General features: G+C 42.8%; 2 protein-coding genes across 4 annotated transcripts in view; both read left to right on the top strand.

The window, feature by feature from the left end:
- The first annotated feature begins 395 nt into the window (after positions 1-395).
- On the top strand, positions 396-20,370 carry LOC108932090 (BOLA class I histocompatibility antigen, alpha chain BL3-6-like). 2 transcript variants are annotated; one of them, XM_029259985.1, is made up of 9 exons: positions 396-498; positions 577-727; positions 3,471-3,570; positions 3,926-4,183; positions 4,598-4,864; positions 5,119-5,409; positions 5,487-5,600; positions 5,749-5,802; positions 20,184-20,370. In XM_029259985.1, the coding sequence occupies exons 2-9, from the start codon at positions 608-610 to the stop codon at positions 20,222-20,224; spliced, it is 1,245 nt and encodes a 414-aa protein (XP_029115818.1). In that variant the 5' UTR covers positions 396-498; positions 577-607; the 3' UTR covers positions 20,225-20,370. The 2 variants fall into 2 exon arrangements, with proteins under 2 accessions (XP_029115818.1, XP_029115819.1); XM_029259986.1 differs by lacking the exons at positions 396-498; positions 577-727 and adding an exon at positions 3,323-3,353.
- The window catches only part of LOC108934005 (class I histocompatibility antigen, F10 alpha chain-like), a 45,688-nt gene continuing 34,810 nt past the window's right edge, over positions 11,487-22,364 (top strand). For both annotated transcript variants that reach the window (XM_029259988.1, XM_029259989.1), the window contains exons 1-7: positions 11,487-11,621; positions 12,009-12,061; positions 16,860-16,959; positions 17,289-17,546; positions 17,759-18,025; positions 18,137-18,427; positions 18,505-18,618. In XM_029259988.1, the coding sequence (XP_029115821.1) occupies positions 11,597-11,621; positions 12,009-12,061; positions 16,860-16,959; positions 17,289-17,546; positions 17,759-18,025; positions 18,137-18,427; positions 18,505-18,618 (1,108 nt within the window). In that variant the 5' untranslated portion in view covers positions 11,487-11,596. The remainder of the gene's footprint in view (positions 11,622-12,008; positions 12,062-16,859; positions 16,960-17,288; positions 17,547-17,758; positions 18,026-18,136; positions 18,428-18,504; positions 18,619-22,364) is intronic.

The following is a 22,364-nucleotide window of genomic DNA, read 5'->3' as shown; positions in this document are numbered from 1 at the left end:
CTGGCCAAAATATGTACGTTGTTATCCTCAAAAGAATGTCCCTTGTCCTTCAGATGTAGGTGGACTGCTGAGTCCTGACCTGAAGAACTAGCTCTCTAGTTTAAAACCAAAACTCCCACCAGTCTTTTAGAACTGAAGAAGCCACTTGGATGAGTGGTGAAACGTTTTCAAGAAAACTCATGCAAGTCCAGTTCCCTTTGTTTTAGCTTCATTTTTTTAGATTCACCAGAAATAGCAGTGATGGTGTTTTGTAAGTGCGAAAGGGTGTGTGTTACGTATTCCAGGATGGAGGATCTGCCACGAACCTGTGGGGTCACAGCCAAAAGAGGCCCTTCCGCAGTGGACTGAGCACGCAGCCCTGGGGGCCCCAGTGCTCAGCGTGGTGGTGTTGGAGATAGTGGCCCCGATCTGGACTGATTGAGGTCTCCCAGTCAGGAAGTCTAGGACCCAGTTGCAGAGGGAGGTGTTCAGGCCCAGCAGGTTCAGCTTTCCAATCAGGTGCTGAGGGATGATTGTATTGGACGCCGAACTGAAGTCTATGAACAGCATTCGAACGTACGTTTCTTATGTGTCCAGATGTGTGAGGGCCAGATGGAGGGTGGTGACGATGGCGTCGGCTGTCGAGCATTTGGGACGATACACGAACTGCAGGGAGTCCAGTGAGGGGGGCAGCAGAGTCTTGATGTGCCTCATGACGAGCCTTTCGAAGCACTTCGTGACGATGGATGTGAGTGCGACGGGACGGTAATCGTTGAGACAGGACGCTAAAGACTTCTTCGGCACGGGCACGACAGTGGTGGCCTTGAAGCACATTGGAACAACAGTGCTGCTCAGGGAGATGTTGAAGATTTGAATGAGAACATCTGCCAGTTGGTTTGCATATCCTCTGAGCACTCTGCCAGAAATGTTGTCTGGTCCAGCAGCCTTCCATTGGTTGACTCGGCATAGAGTTTTTCTCACATCAGCCGTGGTAAGACACGGCACCTGGTTGTTGGGAGGAGGGGTGGTATTCCTCGCCGCCACGTCATTCTGCGCCTCAAACCGAGCGTAGCAGTCATTCAGAGCATGTGGAAGGGAGGCATCACTGTCACAGGCAGGTGGTGTTGTCCTGTAGTTGGTGATGGCCTGGATGCCCTTCCACATGCACCTCGTGTCACCACAGTTCTCAAAGTGGCTGTTGATTCTCTTGCCCTGTGGGATCTTTGCCTCTTCGATGGCCCGGGACAGTTTGACCTTCGCCATTCGTAGTCTTGTCACCTGCTCTGAAGGTGGAGTCTCGGGTCCTCAGCAGCACACACACCTTCACAGTCATCGTCATTTGTATTAATCAGAGTCACTTCTGTAATTGACTGGATTTTCACATGAACAAAGACTATGAGTAATAAAGATGGTTTTGGACTAACAGTCCAACGTGTCAGTAAGGACTAGTGGAGACTCAACATGTCTCTGAATGTCATACAGTCTCTGGTTCTCTTCAGGGAATCACTCTATTGGTGGGACTTTTACCACAACAGCTTACACTGTTTACTCACTTACATTTACCCTATTTACCCATTTAAACAGCTGGGTGATGTCACTGTACAATTTAAGAGTAAATGTGTTACTCAGTGGAGCCACAGTAAGCGGTTGGGATGTGAACCCACGTCCTTTAAGTTAAGAAACAGCAGCTGTAACCAGTATTCCATCTGCTAGTCCTGGTGCTGTATTTGTTATTCAGTCCTGTTGAGTCAACGGCAACTCTTGTTGACCACATGTACAGAGTTCCTCCAGAAAGTTCTGTCCTCCACTTGTGTCCTTTGTGTTGAGAGGAGTGAGTCCACTGGTAGCGATCGAGTCTATCCATGCAGTCAATGTGGTTATTATTATTATGTGTAATATATTATATGATAGTATATTAATTCCTGTGTGCCTTTTCTATGTAACAAACAACACACATGTACAATATAAAAAACTTAAGCTATTGGACTAGAGTTATTGAATTACACTTTTTAATAATTCTATTCTTCCTCACGTTCACATTGAAACACCCAAAAACTGCTCTCCATAAAGTGAATGAAGCACTTCTTTGATGTATAACAAACACTTCCTGAATATGCAGTAGTGACCTGTGTAGAGACCCAACACACACCTGTGCAGGTAGAGTTTCTGCTCATAACCAGAAATTGGGGATGTAGTGAGGGAACTACAACTGGTGGTGTAGTGGTTAGAGCTACTGCCTCTGAAGCCAAAGTGTGCAGGTTTAGTCCCTGCCTTTGGTTTTAGTACCCTTGAGAAACACGGTTACCCTCCAGTAAAAATGGCTAAATAACCTTAATGTTGTAAGCTGCTTTGGTGAAATGTGCTCGCTAATTGGGTGAATACAAAATGCTGTTTACTGGACATGAGACCAGGGTTCGATTCCCAGCCAATGCAAAGTGGCTGTAAGATAACGGTTACAGTTCTGTCTCATTTAAAACTTATTCAGTGTTTTCCAGAAGACAGCTGGTACCTTTAGAAACTTGCAAGTTTGAATCCCACCTCCAGCTGTGGTGTCCTTTAGCAAGGTACTTACCCTGAATTGCTGATGTAAAATTATCCTGCTGTATAAATGGGTGAATAATTGCATGTTTCTTTAGAGAAACGTGTCAAATAAATGTATAACCTGAAGTGAAGGTGTTGTTCCAGGGACGGAGGAAGTGGCTTCGATCTCTGCTCAGTCTGTGTGGAATTTGTATGTTTTTTCTTGTGTCTACATGGGCTTCCTCCTAGTGCTCTGGTTTCCTCACACAGACTTACAGTTCAGGTGAATTGGTGAATTTAAATTGCTCTTACTGTATGAATGGGTGTGTGTGCTACCCTGTGATGGACTTGTGTCCTGTCCACAGTGTACCTCCAACCTTGAACCCAATACTTTCAGTTCACCACGACCCTGTTCATGTAAATTGATTATTAAAATTGTATGAATTTTCAGAGACTATATACAATGTAGTTTTACAGTATATAAGCATAAAAATGTAGAGGGCAGTGAAACATTCTATATGAATGCATAGATCACAGTGAAAGACCCCTGTATGAGACACCATTACTGACCATGGAAATTCACTCAGGATTTACATTTATTTCTTTAATTGACACTTTTCTCCAAAGTGACTTACACTGATTTACCTTTTATTCAGAACCGCTTGTCCCATACAGGGTCACGGGGAGCCGGAGCCTAACCCGGCAACTCAGGGCATAAGGCCGGAGGGGGAGGGGACACACCCAGGACGGGACGCCAGTCCGTCGCAAGGCACCCCAAGTGGGACTCGAACCCCAGACCCACTGAAGAACAGGACTGTGGTCCAACCCACTGCACCACCGCACCCCCTCGTGTGGTAGTACTAGTTTAGACTAATTTACCTGGTTTGTTTCACTAACAACCAATGAACTGTCTTCAAGCTACACAAACCCTACAGCTGTTCCCTTTGCTCTCACTGTTTTATGTGCTTTAGGACAAAACGAGCAGCAGAAACACGGTTTCCATCATCATCATCATGAAGGTACCTGCAGTGGTGCTGTTGATCCTGGGCTCAGTTCACCTGGTCTCTACAGGTAAAGTACTGAGTTTTACTACACTGATATGACTACATATCGTGGTACTGAGTGTATTCACTAACAAACACACTTCAGCATCAGTATCTGAGTTTGTCAGAAAAGTCTGTATACAACCATGATTCCACAGATATAGCAGAAGGACATAAATTACATGTGACAATATTGTTACAATAAAATTTCATTTCAGTATTTACATGTAGAATGCATTTTTTGTGTTCTTGTGGAATTATGATGATTGCAATTAAAGTATTGATAAAAATTTGAATTTTTTTTGGATATTTACTTCAATATGTAAATTGTTTGAGATAAAATTATCTGAAATATTAATAAGATGCTGTCTTTCCTAAAACAGACTCCCACTCTCTCTCACTGGAGGGCACATATATATCTGGAGAGACACAGTTCCCAGAGTTCACTATGGTACTGTTGGTCAATGATGTTCCTGTGGAATATTATGATAGTGGCATAAAGAAGATTGTTTCTCGGAGACACTGGAGGGTAAATGACTCCATACAGGAAACTGATCTCAGAGATTATGTGATTGCAGACCTTTACACTAGCCTGCAAAACTCATTATTTACTATGATGAAGCACTCCAATCAAACTCAAGGTGAGCAAACTGTTCAACTGAGTTCCTTCAGGAAACATATTATTGGTGTTGAATGTGAATTCATAACCTAAACTGAACAGTTATCAGACCTTATATATATAGTTTGTATTAGATAAATAAAAGACACATTGATTATATCTAGTAGAGGGGTGCCGGGGCGCAGCAGGTTTGGCTGAGGCCTACTCTCTGGCAGGTCTAGGGTTCGAGTCCTGCTTGGAGTGCCTTGCAACAGACTGGTGTCCTGTCCTGGGTGTGTCCCGTCCCCCCAATCCTTGTGTCCTGTGTTGCCGCGCTAGGCTCCGGTTTGCCGCAACCCCACTTGGGACGAGCAGTTTCGGACAGTGTGTGATTTTATCTATATATGAATACAGTGAACATCATAACTTCCTGTCTGTGTTTATCTGGTTTCTACAGGAGTTCATGTTTATCAGAGATTTGCAGTCTGTGACCTGGAGGATGATACACTGAGTAGATTTTTTGTTATAAATGCCTATGATGGAGAGGATCAATATCAATATGATGCCCTCAGTCATACAGAGAATGCATTTGTGCCAGAGTTTGTCTGGAGCAGCGTCAGAAGAAACATCATGAAACAGAAGTACTCAAATATCTACCGGCCTTTGTGTGTGAGGACACTTAGGAGATACCTGCAGGAGGACAAGAACATACTGCTGAGGAAAGGTAAAGTACTGTGTTGGTATCTGTTCACACACTCAGTGAGAGTTCAGTGTAGTTCATAGTCTTGTGTTTCACTGGGAACCCAGACTGGTCTCTACAGGACACTGTATTTACACACAAGTAAAAAGTCCACATTAAATTGTAAAGTTCAACACACTGATGAAAGTGAAATGAGTTATGTTGACTATGGGACATGAATTCCTCATCATTCATCAGTGACAGCTCTCAAACAGGAAGTCCTCTTTCTGACTCCACAGAGCGTCCCAGAGTGAGGGTCATACAGAAGACAGAGCCACACAGCGGAAGGACACAGGTGAGCTGTGTGGCCACCGGCTTCTACCCCCGACGCGTCAACATGACCCTGCTGAGGGACGACCGGCCCGTCCCAGACCGGGAGCTCACGGGAGGACAGGTGCTGCCCAACGGAGACGGGACCTACCAGCTGAGAAGGAGTCTGAGTGTCAGTGAGGAGGAGCTGAGAGAGAGACACCGCTACACCTGTACTGTGTCGCACCTGAGTGTGGACAACAAGCTGGACGTCAACTGGGGTAAGACACCTGTACGCATGTACTGTATATGATTTATGATCTATATGAACCATGTGTGTCTGTGCTCTTTGTTCCAGAACCAGAAGCTCCTGTAGACCCTGTGCTCATCAGTGCAGTTCTCATCGCTGTCCTGGTTCTCACTGCACTCATCATCACAGCCATTGTCCTCTGCAGGAAGAGAAGACACACTGGTGAGGAGGATGAGGACTGGATGATGGACAGATCCATTATTGTCACACTAATAAACTGTGGAGTCACAATCAGGGACACAGAGGAGGTGTTTCACTGAGGTTTCCCATAACCCTCCTCTACTGATCATACTGTGTCATTTCTTTCCAGGGATCAAGAACTTGTGTCCATCAGCTGCTGGAGTGAAATATGCTGCAGCCCAGAGTGAGTACCACACCTGTGTGAATGTACACTAGTAACACACGTAGAGTATAAAGGGCTCAATGTACCTGACACCTGTCTGTGGGATTCCCACTGCTCTGTCCCTCTATGTCCTCATCGCTCAGTTTGTCCTCTTGACTCCCAGTCACAGACCAGGTGTGTTGAAGGAGAACCTCAGACGTCCTCTTGTGTCCCAACTGAAAGAAAATCTGTTTATAAGATATATTTCAAGGATTTATAGGAAGTTTTTGAAGCTCCACCCCACACTTGTGGTATAATTTAAAAGCACAGAAGGGAATTAAGGTTCATTTTTACTCCACTTTACCCCATGTAGGGTGTAGTTTCTCCTGTGTCTCTCAGTTGAGGTTTTTTACTGAACAAATAGAACTGACTGAGTCTTAGGAGGATTTGATTCACTTTAACTCCTTCCTTTGGCTCATTTCAGTACTGCAGACTACATTCTTATAAGAACTAAAAGTAAAGAACTAAAATAAATAGTTCAGAATCTCAGCTTCTCCCATCTGACACACAAAACCACACTGAACATTAAAACTGTTTCTGTACACCTTATAAACACATTTCACTGCTTCTTGTTCTGATGCCTGAAACAGGTGATTTTATATTTACTTTTCTCAAAAGTGACTTATACTGTTAATCTTATAATTATTTACCCAGTTGTACAACTGGGTTATTTCACTGGAGCAGTTTAGGGTAAGTATTTTGCTCAAGGGTTCAATAGTCTGAAGTGAGGATCATCCCTGCAACCTTTGGATTCAATGGCAGTAACACTCACCACTACACCACCAGCTGTGTCCTTTGAATGACATTCTCTGCCTAATTATTGTAATTGTTATTATAAGAGTTTATTTCCACATCATCTTTTGTGCTTTTCAAATTAACTGATATCAGCGTAGACAGAGTTTTGGCAGAATCTTCTTCAAGGGCAGGATGATGCACAGATTCTTCTCCTCTGACCGGGATAGTTATTGTATTGGATTAGTGGGGAAACAATTAGTGTCACTGTAGTCATTCAGGATATTGTCACCTGAAAGTTGCTGTTTTAGTCCCCTGTCTAAGATAATCTTGTAAAATATACGGTTAAGGCACCTACTGTGACTTACTCTGCTAAGTACCCGTTTAACTGATGCTTTTCTTCAAGGCAATTTACAGTGTTGATACATATAGTTATTTAGCCACTTATACAGCTGGGTAATTTTTACTGGAGCTATATGAAGTAAGTGCCTTCATCTAGAGCGCTACAGCAGTAGGTAGGATTTGAACATGCAACATATGAGTTTACAGACAGCAACCCTACCGAGATGCAACCAGCTACCCCCTTATGTCACAAATCACAGTGGAGCAAAAGTCGGTAGTGGATCAAAGTGCAGAAGTTTACTGTGTGGAGGTGCGAGGAGAGGGAGCAACCAGAGCAGGATCCGTCTGTGAGGATCTTGGGAAACGTGGACATTGTGCAGGACCCAGGTATGTTGGTCTGAGGGAGCCATCTCAGCACTTCAGGATTGCTTTGAACACACAGACTGGAAGATGTTCAGAGATGATGATACATGCCATAACATCACAGACTTGGAGGAATACGCAGAATCAGTGACTGGCTATATCAGCAAGTGCATAGATGATGTGACTTCCTTCAAGACCATTACCGCACGTGCAAACCAGAAACTGTGGATGACTGCTGAGGTGCGCTCGCTGCTGAAAACCCGAGACACTGCCTTCAGGTCTGGTGACAAGGCAGCGTACTGCACGGCAAGGGCCAGTCTATCCCGGGCTATCAGAGAGGCGAAGCGCAACTACGCAGGAAGAATCCACCTTTACTTCCTAAACTACAAGGACACAAAGCGCATGTGGCAAGGCATTCAGGCCATCGCAGACTACAAAGCTACATCACTTGTCTGTGATGGTGACGCCTCGCTCCCAGATGCGTTGAATGATTTCTACGCACGGTTCGAAGCACAGAACAACACGCCAGCAGGTAAGGCCACCCCAACTCCCACCAACCAGGTACTTTGCCTGTCTGCTGCAGACGTCAGGAAGACTCTTTCGAGAGTCAACCCACAGAAAGCTGAGGGTCCTGACAGCATTCCTGGCCGGGTACTTAGGGAATGTGCTGTTCAGCTTGCGGCTGTCTTCACGGACATCTTCAACATCTCTCTGAGCCAGGCTGTTGTCCCTGTGTGCTTCAAGACAACCACAATCATCCCTGTGCCAAAGAAATCATCGGTGTCCTGTCTGAATGACTACCGACCGGTTGCACTCACGCCCATTATCATAAAGTGCTTCAAGCGGCTAGTCATGAAACACATAAAGAGCAGTCTTTGTACCACACTGGACCCATTCCAGTATGCCTACCATCCCATCCATTCAACAGAAGATGCCATATCTGCTGCCATTCACCTTTCCCTGACCCATCTGGACAAAAAGGACAACTATGTAAGGATGCTGTTCATTGACTTCAGTTCAGCATTCAGCACAATCATCCCTCAGAAACTGATTACAAAACTGAGCCTGCTGCATCTGACTACCTCCCTCTGCAACTGGATCCTGAACTTCTTGACTGGGAGACCTCAGTCTGTCAGGATCGGCAACACCACCTCCAGCACCACCACACTGAACACCGGTGCTCCCCAGGGCTGTGTGCTCAGTCCACTGCCGTTTACCCTACTGATTTATGACTGTGCTGCAAAGTTCAGTTCAAATCATATCATCAAGTTTGCTGACGACACTACAGTTGTGGGCCTCATCAGCAACGATGACGAGTCAGCATACAGAGAGGAGGTGACCCACCTCGCAGAATGGTGTAAAGACAACAGTCTATCTCCAAATGTTGACAAGACTAAAGAGATAATTATTGATTTCAGGAGGACCCAAGTAGACCACTCACCTCTGCACATCAATGGAACAGCTGTGGAGAGAGTCAAAAACTCCAGTTTCTTGGTGTGCACATGACAGAGGACCTCTCCTGGACCCTGAACACTACCTGCCTAGCCAAGAAGGCCCAGCAGCATCTCCATTTCTTCCATCAGTATCTCCCATCCTCACTACGTTCAAAAAAGGGATGACAGAGAGCGTCTTGACCAGCTGTCTCACCGCATTGTACGGGAACTGCACAGCCTCCGACCGCAAGACCCTACAGCGAGTGATAAGAACAGCTGAAAAGATCATCGGAGTTCCTCTTCCCTCCATCGACTCCACATGCAACAACCGTTGCATCCGCAAGGCCAACAGCACTGTGGACGACCCCTCTCATCGCTCTCATGGACTCTTCGCCCTGTTGCCATCTGGCAGGAGGTACAGGAGCATCCACGCCACCACCAGCAGACTCCGCAACAGTTTCTTCCCTGAGGCAGTTAGACTTCTCAACACCCAGCTACCTCCCAACATTCAACTGGTTCCGTTGACCAATTAACTCAGTACTACACTACTCCACAACTGCCTACAGCTCACAGCCATACCTGCGTCCTATCCTGTGTAGTTATTTATTTATTTACTTATTCATTGCCTTATGCTATGTTCTGTCTTGCATCATGGTCTCCGAAGAAACGACATTTCGTTCCACTGTGCACAAGGTGTATGGAGGAATGACAATAAAAACTACTTGTAGCTTGTAAATTGTAACTTGGATGCGGAGGAGGTAGGAGATGGTGTCGTGAGTCTTTCCAGTGGAGGGGAGATGAAGACACCATCAGGTTCAGAGCCACAGTGGAGGTTGTGGACAAAAGCAGAGTCAGAGTCCAAATGTTGGGACTGAGTGTTTGAGGTCAAGAGTGTTCAAAGGGGCGACGCTGAAGAACTAGAATGTGTGGGAACCCCAGCAGTGCCGAGAAATCGGTGCTTTTAAAACATTTATTTAACATTTTAATGCTGAGACTTGCCAAGCAAACATTTTACGTTAAATCTGTACAGTTTTTATACATTTAACACTTTAGCCATGAGAAACTGTTCCTGTTTAATGCTTTTGGTTTCATGACTTTATGGTACATTTTTCTGGTTTTTATGATGAATAGAGCCATAACTCAGCCCTGTTGCCTCCATATTATTTTATTCTGTTTAAACTTTTTTTTCATTCTTTTCAGAAAGTGACGCTGATTCATCAAGCAGCTCCTTGGGATCTTAGTGACTTTACTGCTGGTGTTTCCTGTAAACCTTCCAGAAACTGGACTGAGTCCATCATTTATAACATACATGAGTACTTGTGTGGCAACATGCTGTGTGATATTGTACTTTGAAAAAGAAAGTCTTGCTGTATTCTGTCTTTTATGGCACAAAGGTGTTTAATGCAACTTTCCCTTTGCTTTGCTGTACAGATGCTCCTCGACTTACGATGGTTTGACTTACGATTTTTTTTGACTTTATGATGGTGCGATAGCGATACACATTCAGTAGAAGCGATACTTCCAATTCTGAATGTAGATTTTTTTCCCAGGCAAACGATATATGTGGTACGATACTCTCTCGTGATCCTGGGCAGCGGTAGCGATGCGCACCTCCCAGTCTGTTACGCTGTCGCTAGTGTAAACAACCGATACTCTACAGCGTTCTGTTTCCAGTGTTTTTTTGGATACCCCGTATCTATATTGTGCTTTGTGCAACCAGCATGTCTACGAAACACCCATCTGTGTTTCCTGTTGCTGGCGAGAAGAAGAAGAGGAAGGCATTTACTCCTGGACAGAAACTGTAATTATTATATTTATTATTATATTTTAATGTCTTCTGTTTGGAAACTCCTGTTTTAAAATATACTTTTCCTGTCTGCTCTCCTTAATCCATTAAGAAACAGTGATATTAATGTTTCCTTTTTTCATAAATTGCAATAGGATGCTTTTTATACAATTTTTATGAGAAAAAAATAAAATAAATTGTACTACTTTCTGTATCTGCCCTGTAGCATCTGTTTCAGTACAGCTTTGAAACATGTTGGAATGTAATTTCTGTTTGCCTACAATCATCTTGAAAAAATCATTAAAATTCCTGAACCCAAAGAATTTCCATCACAGAAGTATGTGTCAAGTGTATGATGTTTGTTCCAGAACCAGAAGCTCCTGCAGACACTATGCCCATGTGTACAGCTCTGTCTCAGGTGTGACTGTACTCATCATCATCATCATTACAGCCATTGTCCTCTGCAGGAGGAGAAGACACCCTGAGGAGTGCCATATAAAACTGAGCGTTCCAATTGAAGTCGGGTGCTTAACAGGAGCCAAGTGCTGCTGGGTGAGGTGCGGGCGTAGTCGTGACAATTAGTTTGTACCCTTTTCAGAAAAGGAAGAGTTTGATTCAGTCACCATCTGCTGAGGATGATCATAAAAGTAATGGTGCTCCTTGTTTTAAAAGCTGTATTTGAAACTTAGGTTACATATTCAGTGTCTATCAGGTACAGTCACATCTTACATACTTTTTACCTGCATACATTGTGTATGTATTTGTATACATACACAAGATACGTAATGTACTGTATATATATATATATATATTATATACACAAGAATAATATATAGTATTAATGTGTATAATAAATGTACAGGCCTGTTATTATATATACTATTCTTATATACTGTATATACAATAACAGGCCTACACATGACCCCGCTTGGGACAAGCAGCTTCAGACAATGTCTGTGTGTGTGTGTGTGTGTAACAGGTAATAATAATACTTTGTAATGTGTTTTGAGGCTGTGCACTGAGCCGTGAAATGGAAAATCACTGTGGAACAGGCTTTACTAGGTCGACGTGACCTGATAGTTGTCCTGCTTGCCTACCAAGAGCATGGAATAACAGGCAGATGTTCCTGCGTTGCCTGGAGAAAGGTGGGTTTAAGAAAAAACTGGATGGTGGGGGCTGGAGCGCTGTCTCTCACACCTAATACTAACTGCTTAACGTCACGGCTGTCCGAACATTACCCTCTTGGCTCATTCCTTCCCGATTTCAGCGCGGAGGAGATTCCTGACGAGAAACGCATGCAGTGGTCATTGGTTGTTTAGTGGTAAAATTCTGCCCTGCTGCCCAGGTTTGGGTTTCATTCCTTGCTGATATAAAAGTCTTGTAATGTTCACAATGAACTGGTATTTGTCTTACATACAGCTACTGTGTTGGTACCTGCAACTGTTTGACCACTTTCTCTTACCTGATACCAAGAGGTCATCATCACGGTTGTCCAGACATTACCCTCATGGCTCGTTTCGTCCTGATTTCAGTGTCCAGGAGATCCCAACTAGCAGCACACTTTCCGGGCAGTGGTGGATCAGAGGTAGGATTCTTACCTTCCGCACAAGAGATCTGGGTTCACTTGGGGATTTCTCCATGTGGGTCATGAGACGGCACCACTGAGACATGTTCATCCAGCACTCAAGATCACGTGTGTGTGTGTGGAGTATCCCGAATATCCCCAGATCTGAGGACCCTTCAGGAAAAACTGTTCAGCCATTTACATTACATTTATTCACTTAGCAGACACTTTTCTCTAAGGCAACTTAAAAACATGGATACTCTGTAGTGTACTAGCCCACACCTCTTATTCACCATGGTGACTTGCACTGCTAGAGACACCACTTACACTGGGTCACTCTTCCATAGAACAGTGAAACACACTCTCTCAGCGTCACTCACACACTATGGGGGAACCTGAACAGCATGTCTTTGGACTGCGGGAGGAACCCCATGCAGACACCAGGAGAACATGCAAACTCCACACAGACTGAGCAGGGATCAAACCCACATTTTCTCACACCACCCAGGCACTGTGAGACAACAGCACTACTCGCTGTGCCGCCACACCACATCCACAGCTTTATCCGCTGGCACTGTGATTTCTGTGCTCTCCAGCCTCCTCTGTAACATATGAACATATTTTTTCAAAGGCAGGAGAAATTGTGAATAAAAAGAACAGGTCAGTCCTGGGAAAGTTGTACAGAATGTTCCAGAATAAAAATCTTGAGGTGTTATATCTTGGGGTCACAAACACACCTGGAAATTATCCCTTTAGTTCATTCTGCTGATGAAAAAATATAGTGAGATCATCTGTATTGACACACGAAACTTATTTCACTTTGGATTTAGTTCAGCTGCACACTGAATGAACCGGAGACGAGTCACACGTTGTATTGTTTGCCTTTCCAGCTGATTGTGGTGACGCGGGTGGTCCTTTTCGCTGAGCACGCGCTCCCCACGTGACCCCTGCAAAGAAGGCAGAGAGGCCCCGAGGCGCTCGTAATCTTTCAAGTGCACGTGTGTCACTCTTGGCACGTGGCGATCGTGACAATCATTGGAACAGCTTTTCACGACAAGTTGCTGGAAGACCAAGTTATTGCTGTGTCACCAGTGGGGCTTCATTGTACCGTTTTTATTCCGCTTTCCTTGATCTGTACTTCGGTTACTTGCTTTAGTTTAATTTAATTTAATTTAAAGGCCAAGGTTGGCCACATGGTTTCCTGAGAGGTTTTGGGACTTGAAAAGATCACAGGGAAAATTTTTGTTCTTTTAGAGATTCCACAATCTTTCTGTGGTTGTTGGGTCTCTTTTATTCTTCCTCCTTGACTGTGCAGTTGAGGTGGGTGGATCTTCTATGTTTGATTGTCTGGGGCTGTGACACATACAAGGAAACACTGAAAAGATCTGCAATTTAGGACAAGTACCTTACTCAATGGTACTACAGCCAGAGGTGGGACTTGAACCTGTTGCTTTTGCGTCCAATAGCAGCAGCTCTAACCATGCTGTCCCTGGAATCATATTAATAAGAATCTCTTGATCTAAGTGCATGATAAACATGTCAATATTATGTTCAATAATTTTGTAATTATAAATGCTGAATAATGGATAAACCTTTATGCAGCTACTGTGTGATGTACATTGGTTCATATGGTGGATTATGACAAATTAACTGTACTGCAGAATTGTGTGTCTGCATCCAAGTGTCTCTTTCTGCTGAAGTTACAAACAGATTTGTGTTTTCTATGACATGTACGTCACTTTGGAGAAAAGTGTCTGCTAAATAAAAGCATCTACATGTAGTAGTAGTAGTAGTAGGAATAATAATAATAATAATAATAATAATAATAATAATAATAATAATCTATTGTGTCATGACATATACTGACCACTAGAGGACAGAGTAGTTATCTACTCGATTACGCAGCACTATTTACAAAGACACACTTGCGCAGGACGTCTTTATCATAACCGCAAGTGAAAGTATTTTGCGAAGAAATTAGTTGTGCGTATAACAGGAGACGTTTGAAAACCAGTCAGAAAAACAGCCTTTCCAGGTAACATCATTGGTTTGTTATTTGACCACATGATCAAACATCAGTGTTAAAATGTTCAATAACGTATCATCACAGGAAGGTTTAAAGTTCAAGTTGTTTTCATTGTCATTCCTCTGCACAGCTTGTGTGCAGTGGAACAAAATGTCGTTTCTTCGGAGATCATGGTGCAACACAAAACGTAGCACAAGACTCCTTCACCTCATTTCTACAAACTCTTTCTTCATCATTACAGTTGTTCTTATGGTGCATAAATATCATTGAGTTTTCATACTTCACACCACGAAAACGTTGAGAAGTTATTTGATCACAATTTTATTTCAACAACATTAAAACACTGTCGCTGCTGTTTGTCTTAAGATCAGAAAAAAGGTGTAAAATTCTATGTAACAAACAACACACATGTACAATATAAAAAAGATAAGCTATTGGACTGGAGTTATTGAATTACATTTTTTAATAATTCTGTTCTTCCTCACATTCACATTGAAACACCCAAAAACTGCTCTCCATAAAGTGAATGAAGCACTTCTTTTATGTATAACAAACACTTCGTGAATATGCAGTAGTGACCTGTGTACAGACCCAACACACACCTGTGCAGGTAGAGTTTCTGCTCATAACTAGAAATTGGGGGTGTAGTGGGGGAACTACAACTGGTAGTGTAGTGGTTAGAGCTACTGCCTCTGAGGCCAAAGTGTGCAGGTTTAGTCCCTGCCTTTGGTTTTAGTACCCTTGAGAAACACGGCTACCCTCCAGTAAAAATGGCTAAATAACCTTAATGTTGTAAGCTGCTTTGGTGAAATGTGCTCGCTAATTGAGTGAATACAAAATGCTGTTACATGGGACAGCTGTGAGTGCAGTGCTTACAGCAGGTGTCTCTACGCCTCCAGGGTGGATGTTTAAGCGTCATCCTACATGTAGTATCATCTAGTAAAGTACTTCCCCTGAATATCTACAGTATAATTACATTCGCATGTGCTACTGGGGTTATTGCTAAATCTATACAGAGACACACTGAAATAAATATTATTATTATTATTATTATTATTATATGTAGATGCATTTATTTAGCAGACACTTTTCTTCAAAGCGACATACATCTCATAGAAAATACTGTAACAGTGCTGTGAGGAGCTGAAATAGCTCGTGTAAATAGTTGTTATTAGTGTTTATGTCTGCACATAGTTGGGTATTCTGTTATAATTGGTTGTTTTATTGTTTACATGTATTTTGTGATGGGGGAATTCTGGGTACTTCTAGGGGTGCTCTCCTAACCGTTGTGCGCAGTAGGGGTGCTGGGAGTCACCTGGGGAACTCCCCACTGTTCTGCGTTGCCTGTACTGTCTTTAGCAGCTCTGTTAAGACAGTTGTTAAAAGGTGTGTATACTGTACATAAAAAACATGTTCTTTCTGTCCTGAGTTTTGAGTTCATTTTTACTAGCTTTATGTTGTGATATAGTTTGTGTATTACTTCAAGAAAAGGCATGTAGTTGTAACAACAACAGTAAGTTTGTTTTCTACAATATGCATTGATGTTCATACAAGTAGCTGCATAAAACTTTACCAGACTATTCATGAATCCTAATAACCTTCCTAATAGTTTTTTTTTTAAATATACATAGAAATATTTATATTATGTTGCAATAGTAGCTATATGAAAAATTGATCTGAACATGAGATGAGTTTTAAGACCCTCTTTAAAAATGTGGACAAAGGTTCAGCAGTTCTGAGTGAAAGGGGGAGGTTGTTCCACCACAACAGATTTTTGCCTGTTCTATCCTGTGATGGACTGGTGTCCTGTCCACAGTGTACTTCCAGCCTTGAGCCCAATACTTTCAGTTCCCCGCAACCCTGTTCAGGACAAGTGATTATTAAATTTGGACGGGCGTCTGAGTTTTCAGAGACAATCAACAATGTAATTTTATAGTAGATAAGAATAAAAATGTAGAGGATAGTAAAACATTCTGTATGAATTATAATGTTGGGGTCAAAGTGAAAGATGCCAGTGCGAGACACAATTACTGACCATGGACATTCACTGAAGATTTGCATTTATTTATTCAACTGACACGTTTCTCTGAAGCGGGGGGGAGTGGCGGGTTTTGCCGGGTCCTGCTCTCTGGTGGGCCTGGGGTTCGAGTCCTACTTGGGGTGCCTTGTTACAGACTGGCATCCCATCCTGGGTGTGTCCCCTCTTCCTCCAGCCTTGTGCCCGGGTTAGGCTCCGGTTTGCCGTGACCCCGCTCGGGACAAGCGGTTTCAGACAGTGTGTGTGTGTTTTCTCCAGAGTGACCCACAGTGATTTACCTTTTAGACAACAGGGTAATTCTTACTGTATCAGTTCAGGGTAAAGTCTTTGATCAAGGATTCTACAGCTGGAGGGGGATCGAAACCTGGGTCATTGAAGTGTAAGGTGGAAGCTCTAACCACTGCACCCCCTGCTGCCACAGGTGTTTTACTACATTATGGGTGGTAGTTCTAGTTCAGACTACTAACCAAACTCAACAACTGGGGTCATGGTAAGCGGGAGCTTCACTCGGCAAGACAGAAGGGCAAGGGAACACACCCTGGACAGGCTTCCAGTCCATTACAAGGCAACCCAACCACGGCTCGAACCCCATACCCACCACACAGCGGGCACCATCTGAACCCACCGCACCACTACACTCTCCTCTAGTTCAGATTAATTTACCTGGTTTGTTTCACTAACAACCAGCGAATTGTCTTCAAGCTACACAAACCCTACAGCTGTTCTCTTTGCTCTCACTGTTTTATGTGCTTTAGGACAAAACAAGCAGCAGAGACACGGTTTCCAGCATCATCATCATGAAGGTACCTGCAGTGGTGCTGTTGATCCTGGGCTCTGTTCACCTGGCCTCTACAGGTAAAGTACTGAGTTTTACTACACTGATAAGGTACTAAAAATAGTGGTACTGAGTGTATTCACTGACACACTTCAGTGTCGGTATCTGACATCAAAAAATTGTGACACTGTCTGTATACAAACAATATTAGGCAGATACAGCATAAGGAATTATATGTGATTGTCATGATTTTATTTCTCTTTTTAGATGCAGAAGAAATTTTCGTGTTATTTTCTGATTTTTTTGTGTCCATACGACTGTAATTTAAACATTCATTAAAAATTTGAATTATTTAAAAATAAATATTTATAAATGATATTTATCAATCTTTATGTTTGTTCTAAAACAGACACCCACTCTCTCACCATGGTGGCTACGTTCATATCTGGAGAGACACAGTTCCCAGAGATCACTATGGTACTATTGGTCAATGATGTTCCTGTGGAATACTATGATAGTGACATAAAGAAGATTGTTTCTCGGAGACATTGGAGGGCAAATGACTCCATACAGGAAACTGATCTCAGAGATTATGTGGTTGCAGTTCTTTACAGTGGCATGAAAACCTCATTAAATACAATGATGAAGCGCTCAAATCAAACTCAAGGTGAGCAAACTGTTCATCTGAAGTTCTTCTGAGGTCTTTCAGGAAACATATATTAATGGTCTTTGAATGTAAATTTCTACCCTAAAAGGAAAAGTTATCAGACCTTGTATGATACAGTTTCTAATAGATAAGTGAAATTTGAATACATACATACTATACATGAATACAGTGAATATAATAAGTGTCTCTCTGCATTTGTCTGGTTTCTACAGGAGCTCATGTTTATCAGAGCTTCACAGCCTGTGACCTGGAGAATGATACACTGAGTAGATTTTTCATTATGTCAGCATATGATGAAGAAGAAAAATATCAATATGATGCCCTCAGTCATATACAGAATACATTTGTGCCAGAGTTTGTCTGGAGCAAAGTAAAAAGTGACATCAGAAAACATATTTTCTCAAGTATCTACCAGCCTCTGTGTGTGAGGACACTTAGGAGATACCTGCAAGAGGACAAGAACATACTACTGAGGAAAGGTACAGTACTGTGCTGACAGTGAAATGAGTTATGTGGAATATGGGACATGAATTCCTCATCATTCATCAGCGACAGCTCTCGAACAGGAAGTCCTCTTTCTGACCCCACAGAGCGTCCCAGAGTGAGGGTCATACAGAAGACAGAGCCACACAGCGGAAGGACACAGGTGAGCTGTGTGGCCACCGGCTTCTACCCCCGACGCGTCAACATGACCCTGCTGAGGGACGACCGGCCCGTCCCAGACCGGGAGCTCACGGGAGGACAGGTGCTGCCCAACGGAGACGGGACCTACCAGCTGAGAAGGAGTCTGAGTGTCAGTGAGGAGGAGCTGAGAGAGAGACACCGCTACACCTGTACTGTGTCGCACCTGAGTGTGGACAACAAGCTGGACGTCAACTGGGGTAAGACACCTGTACGCATGTACTGTATATGATTTATGATCTATATGAACCATGTGTGTCTGTGCTCTTTGTTCCAGAACCAGAAGCTCCTGCAGACCCTGTGCTCATCAGTGCAGTTCTCATCGCTGTCCTGGTTCTCGCTGCACTCATCATCACAGCCATTGTCCTCTGCAGGAAGAGAAGACACACTGGTGAGGAGGATGAGAACTGGATGATGGACAGATCCATTACTGTGACACTAATAAACTGGCATCACAAGCAGTGACACAGAGGAGGTGTTTCACTGAGATTTCCCATAACCCTCCTCTACTGAACAATCTCTGTATTTTCTCTCCAGGGTTCAAGAACTTGTGTCCATCTGTTGCTGGAGTGAAATATGCTGCAGCCCAGAGTGAGTACCACACCTGTGTGAATGTACACTAGTAAAACACGTAGAGTGTAAAGGGCTCAATGTACCTGACACGTGTCTGTGGGATTCCCACTGCTCTGTCCCTCTATGTCCTCATCGCTCAGTTTGTCCTCTTGACTCCCAGTCACAGACCAGGTGTGTTGAAGGAGAGCCTTAGATGTCCTCTTGTGTCCCAACTGAAAGAAAATCTGTTTATTAGATATATTTCCAGGATTTATAGGAAGTTTTTGAAGCTGCAACCAAAACTTGTAGTACAAGTTAAAAGCACAGAATGTAATTAAGATTCATTTTTACTCCACTTTACCTCATTTAGGGTGTAGTTTCTCTTGAGTGCTTCAGTTGGGGTTTAGTGAACAAACAGACCTGACTGAGTCTTAGGACAATTTGGATTCACTTTAATGCTTTACTTTGGCACATACCAGTACTGTAGACTGTATTCATACAATAATACAGTTTCCCATACTGATTCCTATACTTACCTACATTTACTCAGTATTTACTCAGTTAGCGGATGTTTTTCTCCAAAACAGTTATTTACCTATTTATACAGCTGGGTAACTCTTTTTTTACTGGAGCAATTTAGGGTAAGTACCTCACTCAACAGTACTGCAGCTGGAGGGGGGAACTGAACCTGTGATCTTGGGAGACCAAAGGTAACAGCTCTGACCACTAGGGTACCAGGCGTCTCCTTAATGGGTTAAGTCCCACTTCAGTCAACTAATGAATTAACAATTGAACATTTTCTGAGAAATTCACTGACTTTCAGATTATGCTTTTTAATGCTGTGAACCACTAACAATGTTGACAACTTAAACATAGTTTTAATTTAAGGAAAACCATATCTATAGTATATAAATATATCTGTACAATTTCAAGGAAGTGAATATTCTGCTGTAGTAAAATTAAATATTGTTCCTCCAGCTAATGGAATAAGTACAAAAGAAATGTAACCACAGTACGACCAACTGATTATATAATGAGAACAACCTAGAACATGTGGAAACCCCAGCACTGCCAAAAAATAGGTATTTTAAAAACATTTATTTGAGATTGTAATGCTGATACTTGAAACACTATTAATTATAAAGTAAATCTGTGCATTTTATGCTTCAGCAACAATTTGGAATATCAAAAAAAAAAAAATTAAGAGTACAGAAGAAACTCAGGTAAATGTTTTAAAGCATCAAAATGATAAAAATGTAAATTACCCCCATAATACCTTTAGTTAAAGGACTCTTATGACTGTATGGTAGATCTTCTGGTTCTAATGATGAATAAACCCATTAGTCAGTCGTGTTGCCTCCATATTATTTCATTTTGATCAAACGCTGTTTTTATTCTTTTCAGAAAGTGATGCTGATTCATCAAGCAGCTCCTCGGGATCTTAATGACTTTACTGCTCCTGTCTTCTGTAAACCTTCCAGAAACTGGACTGAGCCCATCATTTATAACATACATAATTACTTGTGTGGAAACATATCCTGTGTTATTGTATTTTGAAACTTTCCTATTGTTTTGCAGTATATTAAATTAATAACACTGTAGTCCTGTTCCAGTGACAGTAAAATGTGCTTTTCCTGTTTGTTCTCATTTACTTATAAAGATAGAGTTATATTAATATCAGCTTTTCACATAAACTATAATGAGAATGTTATTTAAAAGCTGTAGTGTGACTTACATGTTTTTGATGACAGGAATAAATAAAATCTACTTTTGGTTTCTACTTCTAGTTTGTAGCATCTGTTTCACTACAGCTGAAAACACAGCTGTATAATGTCACTTTTAATGCAACACCAAGTCATAATTGTTCTTAAAAAGTATAACAGTATTTAAACACACTCAGTAAAATGCACTCAGACAATTGAAACTGGAATGGTGGTGTGGTTGTTAGGGTTGGGGGAGGGACGCAGCATCTCTGAACTCTACAGGAACATTTCATTTAGTACTGTAGCTATATCCAGGACTTTATAAAAAGTACCCAGTGTCTGTAAATAAGTGAATAAATGTAAAAACAGACTGGGAGAATTGTGGCTCAGAGGAACAGTCATGAGTACCATCTGGTATCTCACCATAGGGGTTCTCCTTTACCATGGTGTCGGGCAGCTTCAGAACAAACGTGTGAAAGAGATGAACTGTCAAACGGGAGGTACCCACCACTCTCGGCTTGAACCAGTGTTGGTCTCTTGCCACAGGGCTGGGAAGAACACAAATGAAACCTGGGAGACAATCAGCACAGCAATAAGAGCCATGAAACACAAAGTGGTCTTTTCTGAGCATCAGATCTGTTTTCTGGAGTTGTGTGAGCAGCTGTGTCAGAGCTGTTTCTAGTCCTCAGTGTCCTGTTCAGGTCTCAGTCCCTGTAGCTACTCACTTTTACCTGCTAGTTTTTCACTGATTCCTGTAAATAAAGAGTCTGCACTTGAACCAACCAACATAACGTGTCCACATCAAGAGAATTGCAAGAAAACCGCATAACTAAAGTCTATTCCGTGACACCCTTGACCACACTCCAGCTGGACGCAGCTGATCTGAATCAACAGGGTCGAGTATAAAGGATGCCAGATCATGGCTCACAGGTTGCAGAATCTCAGTGAGACAACTGTCCCTTCTGCATTTGCAACCTCACTCCTATTTCTCCTGCATTCCCTACAGCTTCACCCTCGCTTGGCCTTCTTGTCCCCACGACACACATCCTTGGCTTTGACCACAGCTTTGACCTTTGACGATGAACAAGGATTCACCCGAAAGACGCCATTTGCGCCTCGGTTGCTTGACGCACACCTGACCCTGACCATGATTCCCATCTTTGTCCCTTCCGTTCACGACCCACGATCCCGCGCTTGGATCCTGCCACTTGTCTCCCGGCTTGGCGTCCGTGACCTACTTGATGAGACTTGAAGCAGCTCTCTGCTACACACCAGGGCCAGCTGGATGGTCTTCGAGGATAAGCACTGAAAATGAGCATCTCACCTGAGAAGATAAGGTTTGAGTATGAGGTAGTGAAGAACATGAAGTAGTTTCTGGTCAGATCATATCAGCACCTGGTGTTGATGGAGCAAATGAAGAGAGCAGGTTTATCACCATAATACAGAATTCATTAGACACAACGCAGCAAGAGGCAAAGAACCTTGTCTCTTTCTTCTCCCCATCAATGCCCATTACTAAAATATTATAATATAATATAATATTAGAAAGTTCTTCAAGTGTAAACCTGGGGACAAATATGAATTGCTGAAAAAATCCAGGCCCGGCTCCACAGGGGGGCCATGGTGGGTCTGGCCCACCCAATCAAAAGCTTGGTCCACCCTGGCCCTACACCCCAAAACCAGTCTCAAAATTGGTGTGATATTCAGTTCAGCTCCAGGTATTTTATTTATTTATTGATTGATTGATTTATTTATTCTTTTGGCTGTCGAGACAAATAGCCTTAGCCTCATTCACTTCGCTACGTTTGAGGTTAACGGACGTGCTGAATTACGAAGCAACGATCGAAACAGCCAGTGAACTGTATTAGAATTATTAGAGAAC

Source organism: Scleropages formosus, chromosome 18 (genome assembly GCF_900964775.1).
Source record: "Scleropages formosus chromosome 18, fSclFor1.1, whole genome shotgun sequence".
NCBI lineage: Eukaryota > Metazoa > Chordata > Actinopteri > Osteoglossiformes > Osteoglossidae > Scleropages > Scleropages formosus.
Note: the sequence above shows the minus strand (reverse complement) of the source record. Positions and strands in the feature narration are given on the sequence as shown.